The sequence below is a fragment of the Amaranthus tricolor genome, chromosome 7, assembly GCF_026212465.1.
Source record: "Amaranthus tricolor cultivar Red isolate AtriRed21 chromosome 7, ASM2621246v1, whole genome shotgun sequence".
NCBI lineage: Eukaryota > Viridiplantae > Streptophyta > Magnoliopsida > Caryophyllales > Amaranthaceae > Amaranthus > Amaranthus tricolor.
The window spans coordinates 28,813,895-28,823,210 of record NC_080053.1 but is presented as its reverse complement, the minus strand read 5'-3'; the positions used below and the strand labels follow the sequence as shown (position 1 = coordinate 28,823,210).

Below are 9,316 nucleotides of genomic sequence, written 5' to 3'. Positions count from 1 at the left end.
GGTTAACTTGTGTAAGGAAATGGTGATAGCTTGTGTAAGTGATGAATATCATGGATTGATGTAGAAAGAATTTTGGTTCATCAAATTTTTGTTCTAGTTTATACAAGTTAAATGTTTTATTAATGGGAAAGTTTGATTAAGATTTGATTATGAAAATATGACAGTTTACTTAGAAATTTTGGTTAAAACTATACTTAAAGTTAATAAGAAAAATATAGTTATTTTTTGGTATAAAATAATTAAATCAAAGTTGTAAGGTTAAAATGATAAGTAGTAAAGTTAGTTTAAGAAAACAAAATTGAAACGAAACGTCTTAACAAAACCGTCAATATAATATTAAAATTTTACTTTTCGTAATATAAAATAATAAAATAGAGTAATATTTTAGTGCTTATAAAGAGATTTAAGAATATAGATATATTTTATTTTATTTTATTCTTTCTTTTTAAGTTTAATATTTGGAAGAAATTACAAAATCGGAATAAGGTTTAGGAATTACAGGTGATTTGAATTAGATAACCAAAGGATTAGGAATTAGAATTAAAAAAATTTTGGAATAATTAATCGGAAGATTAAGATTAAGAAATTTAAGCCTGTTACAGCTTCATTCCATTTGTCTATATTCCTTGTGCCCAAACCACCTACTTTCTTTGGTTTACAAACATCATTCCAGTTAACAGTACAAGGGGCTGTGTTGGTAGGATCCGCATGCCAAACATAGGCTCTACAAATAGCATTAATTTTTTTGATGACTGATCTTGGCAAGATAAAGAGTTAACATCAATAAGTACAGATGCATTGAAGGACCACAGACACCAGTTGGACTCTAGCTGCATAAGAGAGAAATTTCAAGCTCTATGAACGTATCTTGGTTGTCATCTTATCAACAATGGAGTCACATTCAGCCTCCAGTTATGCATTTGGATGTGAGGGGCACACCCAGATATTTAAAGGGGAGTTTGCCAAGAGGTGGTTCTAAAAACTGAGCAATATGTAACTTGATAGGTTCCGAGATACCTGCTAGATATAGCGCTTATTTGGAGGCATTGGCATGAAGACCCGATGCAATTGAGAAGATATCTAGCCTCTCACACAGAATCTTAATAGATTTAGCTTCACCCTTGCAGAATAACATAAGATCATCAACAAAGCATAGATGATTGAGTTTGAGGCCCTTACATCTAGGGGGAAAGCTGAAGTGTTTGTGTTCCCCTACAACCTTGAGGGTTCTGAACATATTTTTCATATCTATGACAAAGAGGAGCGAAGATAGTGGATCTCCTTGTTTGAGGCCTCTTTTAGGCGTGAAATCTCAGAGGGGTTGCCATTAACCAGAAGAGAATATTGGGTTGAAGTGATGCAGACCATGATAATCTTAATGAAGTGAGGTGAAGTTCAAGGCGATCAACATATCATGAATAAAATCTCAGTCCATGGTGTCGTAGGCTTTCCTCAGATTGACCTTTATCACACAGCTAGTCAGCTAGGGTAGCAGTTCTTCCTAGAGTAATGTTTAACTAGATCATGACATAATAGGATGTTATGTGAAATAAGCCTTCCTGGCACAAAGGCTCCCTAATTTTGGCTAATATTTACTATAGCTTAATTTAATTAATTTTAGATTATGTGTTAAAAAAATTTTAAAAGTTTTGAGATTTTTAGAAAATATTTACTATAGCTTAATTTAATTAATTTTAGATTATGTGTTAAAAAAATTTTAAAAGTTTTGAGATTTTTAGAAAATTATAAATCAAAAGGCATAAGTATTGGGTTCAAAATCAAGTGTTAGAAAACAGTTTTAAAGTTTTCGAGTTATAGTCATTATAAATCAAAAGGCGTAAGCATTGTATTCATATTATTATTAAAAGTGACTTGAGCCCTGATCTATTAGGTCAACCTATCCCATTAAACAACTCAATACACAACTATTGGGAAATGATTTTTTTATAAAAAAAATTTCCAAAATAAGTTTCGAAAAATTTTAATTTCAAAAAATAAGCGTCTTCGTGTCAAAGTTTTAAGGTCAGGTTTGTCGCTATTAGTAACTACAAATAAAAGAAAAAAATACTTTTTTCGTTGTTAGTAACAATGAATAAAAAGAAGAAAATATTATAACATTTGAAGTTAAAAAAATTTAACAACTAGCACAATAAATGGAAGAATAACTCTAACAAAATCTTAATATTCTGAAGCACAAAAGGCCCAAATAGCTGAATTGGTCCAAGAGGAGAAAGTGAGATGTGGTCTTGGGAATGGTGAGTAAAAATGTGAAAATTTGAAATACATAAGAGAAAAAAAAAAATTAACAAAATAAACTTAGTTTTAAACTTATTCCAAAAGTAAGCGTGAAATTCCCAAACTTCAGGTCTGGGGCTGTTCGCAATTACTAACTGCGAACAGATCAAAAAAGACAAAATAGTTGTTCGCACTTACTAATTGGCTATTTGACCTGTTCGCAGTTGCTGCACAAAAACAGGTCAAAATAGCTGTTCGCAGTTAGTAAGTGCGAACAACTATTTTGTCTTTTTTGACCTGTTCACAGTTAGTAACTGCGAACAGCCCCCAACCTCAGGTTTGGAAATTTCACGCTTACTTTTGGAATAAGTTTAAAACTTAGTTTATTTTGTTAATTTTTTTTTATTTTTTCTCTTATGTATTTCAAATTTTCTAAAAATGTTCATTTTAAATTCATTCAGAAGTCGGATTAAGTGAAGTTCGGTTTCAAGATCGATTAAATATCGGATCATAGAATTTTTTTTAAACAGCTCTAATGATGAGCCATCTTTGAAGAAAGAAGGGATGAGTAAAGTCGAAAATTTGAATAAAATGAGTTTGTTTTTTAATCTCAAAATAAGTTTTCGAAAATTTTAATTCTCGAACTAAACGTTTTTGTGCTCGAGTCTAAGATCGAGGCTTATTTTTTCAAATAAGCATATTTTTTTAGAAACTTTTTTCTCAAAATAAGTTTTAGAAACTTTTTTCTGAAAATAAGCTTATTTTTTTCGAATCTATAACTATTACTAAAACAAAACACAGCTGCTGTCATCATTTTTAAAAATTGTTTATATGTCACTTTATTAATAAAAATCTATAACTATTACTAAAACAAAACACAGCTGATGTCATCATTTTTACAAATTGTTTACATGTCACTTTATTAATAAAAATCTATAACTATTACCAAAACAAAACACAACTGATGTCATCATTTTAAAAAATTGTTTACGTGTGACTTTATCAATAAAAGTTTTCCCTTTAAAACTCAATGATGATGTCATTGTTTGCCTATTCTACTTTTTAATTATGACTATAGTATTATTCATATTGATTGATTTTTTACTTTTTAAGTCATATCGTTTAATATATTAAAAAATTATATATTTTATTTTTTTCAATTATTTATAAAATCTTTATAATATTATTTATTAAATAATATAGGATATTTTGAGATGGTTAAAACATAAAACCGTAAATTTTTTATTTTTTATTTATACAAATATATCAGAATAAGTAATAAAGTTGTGGATCGTAGAGGTATTATCTGGTTTTCATAAAAGTGAAAGTGGTGAATGTGGGCATGTCATCAAACGGCTCCCACCAAAAAGGAATTTAGGGGATCAATTGCACACAATTTTATTCTTCAGCTAGTCTCTTTGAGAGACGTATCTCAAGTCCAGCCCGTTAAAGATTAATACCTACTTATCGTATTCTTAATACCTACTTACATTATCCTTAATGCTTACTTATTATATCCTTAATGCCTACTTTCAATATCTTAAATGTCTACTTACAATATTTTTAATGCCTACTTACAACATTTTAAAAATATATAATATGTCGGCTCAATTAGAGATGGTCTTTCGAAGAGACCGTCTTTCACAAGAATTTATGTTTATTCTTATTAAAGCAATTGCAGAATATACAAAGAAAACATTATCCGTTTTGTTCCATCTGCCAAAAACTTTCGAACAGAAAACACAAATGGATTGAACTCAATGAGATAGTGGGAGAACCTTAGAAACAACATTTGAAGCAATATTCATACAGCAAAAACACCTTTGAAAGATACATATATTTTCTTTTTTTTTTTTATGAATTGAATTACAAAATGGTAAATTATCTACCAACAATTAGACCTACTTCAAGATTTAAAATTTCAATCTACAAAACAAGAAGCCTAATCCATCACCATGGAGAGATGTTCTAGTAACTGGCCTTCAAAAGCAGGAAAAGTGTGCAAGTTTTCAGTTCTCCTTACGGATTTTCTTGTCTCTGATCGGTAGAGGGACAGGTTGCTGAGCTTGGTGTGGATGGTCTGGTCCTTTGTATACTTTAAGATGATTGAACAACTGCCGGCCGAGCTGTAAACAATTTCAAACGGAAATCAGTAACAGCCATCGTCTATCAGAGAACATGTAATATAAAAGATATTTTAGTCGAAAACCCTACATCACTACATGAAATTCAGCATATCTTTGTCGTCATTGCTAGCGAGTGTGTGGGACAGTGTCACAGGATTCACTAATCTCCTCGCGAATCGGGAATCGAAAAAAGCGAAATATGGTCGATTTTGGGCTATGCTTGGCAAATTTTAGCGAATCGCGAATTCAAATAGTGAATTAGCTGGCAAATCATGTTACACTCGCGTGGGATGTAGTTTTTGAATATATATGTATGGATGTCCAATCACATGGAAGGAGAGAACAAGGTATGGAATCCATGTTGGGAGGTGACTCAAGTTCATGAGAGAAGTCAAATGACTGAACAATCCTAAGAATAGTGTGTTCTGAACTTTGGCTAGCTTGGAATTGAGTGATGATAGGTTTTCCAAATACTTTGTTCCAAAATCACATTATTTACTGGATCCCTGAGAAGGTCGAAAGTGGAAACCAAATTTTAACTTTCAACGTTAACCAAGTGAACGCAAAAATAAGGTCATATCGTAAAGGTTTTCAGATTTATCGAGCTAATATCACCCGCATTGTAAAGGTGTAAAATAGCCGCATTTTAGGCCTTTTCAAGCGATATTTCATGGTTTAAGCCAAAATTTGACTATACGGTAACAACATCACCCCGTTGCCGTATTACCGTGTCCGTTACCGCAACCGCGACCGTTACCGTATTTTTGCACCATGGGTGAACGTCACAATTAGTCGTTTATGACTAGCTAACAGTTTCAACGCTTTGGAAAGTCGATCATAGTGACTAGTTACTACTTCTAATTGGGAAACATCATATTTGCGCGATATGGAAAAGTATTGATAACAAGGAACCGTAAACTATAAGTAAAGTTACCCATTCTATATAGTATGTTTTGCGTTGCTCAGCCTATATTTTCACTGTGGTAAGCTCAAAAACCTTTACATTACGGTCACAATGGGGGCAGTTTATTGCACTATGGTTTTAACGGTGTTCTCATTATGTGCAATTTGGTAAGATTGCTCTTGGCCGGAGCAGTCTAGTCAATAAAAAATCACGATTTATTATAAAAATTTGGGTAGAGCAGAATTACTCACTCTTCCTTTAGGAAGCATGCCACGAACTGCATGTTCAATAATTCTCTCGGGTATTCTTTTCTGAAGTTGATCAAAAGTTTCCTCCGTCAAACCACCTGGCCTTCCTGAATGCCTCCTGTATAACTTTTGTGTCCTCTTTTTACCTGATACAGCAACTTTTTCAGCATTAACCTGCAATGTTCAAGCACAATTGAACCTTATCAACTGCTAGATAATCCATGACTTGTACTTTATGTATTGTCGAAAACAATACCTTTATGAACAAAAACAAAATTTACAAAAATCTAATAAACATATGAAAAAAAGAATTATGACTATAACACAAATCACAATGATGACCCACTAATCAGGGAAGGGTCTGAGCCTGTTTTTACATGATCGACCGCACAGGGACCAAAAAATCGGGAGCCTCAATATTAAATTATGTAGTATATGTTCATTGTTCAGTGTTTACAGATACAACGTTGTTAGAAAAATATCATAATTTTTTAGATTGAACAGGGTTTTCAAAAAATTTGTCAATTTTTGCTCCGAATCTGCCACTAATCCAAACGTCATGAAAAAATTTCTCTCTGCGTACATGCAGTGATCGTAATGCCTGCGGTATAAGAGTATTGTCAACCTATTGTTGGATAGCCACTCTTAACAACCATTGCGAGTATTCGCGCCTTGTTTTTAGTTCTAGTTTTGAATCAAGAAAGTTGCGAAAGCTTGTAATTGTCCTATATTCACTCACAAATTCACAAAGCAACTAACAAAGTACTATTTCTCTTCAATCTAATTTTTGATTATTAAGATTTAAGCAGAAATCAAAAATCAAGTCTTGAGTTTTCATCTAGCAGCAAAGCAGTTTGCCAAGTGGCAGCTAGTATACAAATATACAATGCATCGCCTCATATAAAGACTTTTTTTATGGCAAAGTAAATTTTTAAAATGCCAGAAAAAAGCCAAAGCTTTGCATCTCAAGCTAAAACTTAGGTGCGGCAACACCCCCGAAGCTCCAAAGTGACAAACAAGCCCCTCATTATATGCTAGGGGATGGCGTGGCTCCTCAAAATTTTATAAAGACCGTTTCAGTTATGCATGATAGAAAAAAACTAACACTCTAGATCACTCAAGCTTTCATTACAGGGGAATAGTTATGCACATTATCAACAAATTTTAGTCTTTTCTACATTCTCAACTTCACGTCTTTAGTGCCCGTATCTTATCAATATCTAGCCTAGCATACTGGCTAGTGACTACTCGGCATGTTTCTAGCTGACAGAATTTAAGCTTGATGTACTTATATAAAGACATCACTTAGGTGTGGATTGTGAATAATATGAAGACCCTCCCATTTCGAAAAGCATAATTCTTCTGCGGTAATTTTCTTCTCTATCCTATAATCTTATTGAAAAAATACATACACAACAAATAGAAAAAGAGAAACAATAAAACCCCAGCAATGCCAAAGCCTTAATCCCAAAATATCAGATCAACTGCATGAACCAAAACAAAGCAACAAAAGGATTGATGGTAACAAAGATAAAAAAGTTTCCAACTTCAGGATGAAAAATGCAATATAGCGGTTTTAACTAGATTTAACCTTGCATTATAAAGGGAGAATACAGTAGATGAGAAGCCTAATGCATGACTAAAATTACATACCACAATCACAAAGGCTCCCATGTCGACACTTGGAGTATACGTAGCCAAATTTTTCCCACGGATATGCACTGCTATAGTTGATGCCAACCTCCCAAGAATCAGATCTGTGGCATCAACAACATACCATGGCTTATCGGTATTAACATGGTCAGCAGCTTTAGGGTACCATGTTTTGTTCCAAATATCCTACAAGCAAGGAAAAATCAAGCCTTCGACAAAACACTTTGATTCACAAATTTGAACATATCAGAAGAAATATAAATTACTCGGTATATACAAGTTTGCTTGATATAAAGGACAATGCATATCTACACATTTCTCCAAGCTAAATTATTGAAAAAAAATTTCAAATGTTTTCATATTTCAAGACATATGACTCTTTAATCCAAAAAATTCATCAAATTACATCCTGTTAGAAACAAATGCCAGGTTCAAATATATGTTTTCTCCATCCCTTTTGTCCTCTCAAGACATACAGTTGAAAAGACTAATGAAACCTCCCAACGTTGCCCCTTAAATGAAGATAAGCACAGTTGAAAATACTAACACTATGTTTGGATTGAGGGAATCGAACAGAATGGAAAGGGAGGGATTTAGAGGGATGTATTTTCCTTTGTTTGGATAACGATTTTAGAGGGTAAGGATTTGGAAGGAAGGGATATTAAGAGATTTAGTTCCTTCACTTTGTTAACAATAAATCTCTTCAAAAGTAGAAATATAAAATGAATTTTCTCTTCTAAACAAACAAGGAATGTTTTTCTTATCATTTTCTCCCCTCCCTTTCCCTTCCTTCCCTTCCCCTTCTCGTCCTTTCCTTTCCCTCCTATATTGTTATTCAATCGAAGTCTAAATGAAGGTAAATAGGTGATAGCATGTGCACCAAAGTCTCTTATTATGCATAGAGCCTCACAAGTAAACATAAAATCATCAATGGGAACTCACAAAATATATGGCTGACATTATTACCTCTAAGTACATCACAATAAACACAAGTCCAATAACCAAAACCCAGAATCAAAATTCAATCTCAATCCTAATGATCTTCAACAAATCCTCACATTCTAGCTGATTAGAATTTCTATCCAAACTTATCTACATTACTCAAAAACCCACAAATGTATCCGTTGTACCCTAAAATTTAACACCCAAATTACCAAAAACAAGCGTCATTGTGAGGAAATTCAGGGATGTGCTTAATTAGGCTAATTCATTTGACTAATAACACTATTAATTTTGAATTCCATGACATATAACACAGTAGACAAGTATGAGCGTTCGACTTATCCTATACTATTATCCAGAATTAGCTATTTCTGAGCCATATTGATCATTTCAACATTCAAAAGTAAAAACATAAATTTCCCAGGTAACCCAATAACATTTGAATAGAAAAAAGATTTAATGGTCAAATTGGTAACAAAAGGAGAAAGAAAATTACAGGGCCGACTGCTTCTTCAAGAGTAAACATCCAGCGCTGGTCTACAGGAATATGAATGACTTCTTTGCGGGATTTTTTGAATTCTTCCCATAGTTCTGCATGTGATTTAGATTTAGTTGATGCTTTGGGGATGAATGTTGTTGATGAACGAGAAAGTCCCAGAAGAGGAGATTTGTTTGAATTGGTGTTGAACATGGGTTTTTGAGTCCATGTTGATTGAACCGTTAGAGACGAAGCAAATGCCATCATCGCCATGGATTTGTAGAGAGAGAAGGAGAAGAGATTATGGTTTGGGAAATGGTGGAAGACTATACAAATGGATAAGATGATACTGATACAGGGAGGGAGAGGACACTACTGAATACTGAATGCCCAATTCTAATTTGAAGCCTCTTGGCATGGGCATATGCCAGACAGGCCACGATTCGTGCTCGGGTTTGGGCTTGGGCTCGGGCTCGGGCTTGGGCTCGAAGCAAAAGGAAGACCTTGCACCCGACTTCTGAGTAAGAGTTATAATTAGGGCGCACACAATTCGATTAGTATTTATATTAGGTTTAAGCTCAATTTATGTTGAATGAAATCGTTTTTAAGCTATACCTGATCAAACTTTAATAGATAGTTTGGTTCGAATTAATTAGTGATTTTTTTTTCAAAACATTTTTTTTATATTGAAAGCTAATTTCTCATGAAATAAACTAATAATATTACATAA

General features: G+C 33.1%; 1 protein-coding gene across 1 annotated transcript; it reads right to left on the bottom strand.

Annotated features, from left to right (window-relative positions):
• Positions 1 to 4,001: 4,001 nt before the first annotated feature.
• LOC130817568 (50S ribosomal protein L13, chloroplastic) lies at positions 4,002 to 9,101 on the bottom strand. Its single transcript, XM_057683350.1, has 4 exons — positions 8,605 to 9,101; positions 7,167 to 7,352; positions 5,517 to 5,687; positions 4,002 to 4,361 (listed from the first exon to the last, which is right to left on the bottom strand). Exons 1-4 carry the CDS (start codon positions 8,857 to 8,859, stop codon positions 4,245 to 4,247), a joined length of 729 nt encoding a protein of 242 aa, XP_057539333.1. The 5' UTR covers positions 8,860 to 9,101; the 3' UTR covers positions 4,002 to 4,244.
• Between the last annotated feature and the right edge of the window lie 215 nt (positions 9,102 to 9,316).

What these genes read in the sequence shown, in the direction of transcription:
- LOC130817568 (XM_057683350.1), bottom strand. Translation starts at nt 8,859, where the DNA reads ATGGCGATGATGGCATTTGCTTCGTCTCTAACGGTTCAATCAACATGG. An exon ending in TTGAAGAAGCAGTCGGCCCT is followed by an intron (nt 7,353 to 8,604) that starts GTAATTTTCTTT and finishes CCTTGCTTGTAG; the next exon opens with GATATTTGGAACAAAACATG. An exon ending in TGGGAGCCTTTGTGATTGTG is followed by an intron (nt 5,688 to 7,166) that starts GTATGTAATTTT and finishes TGAACATTGCAG; the next exon opens with GTTAATGCTGAAAAAGTTGC.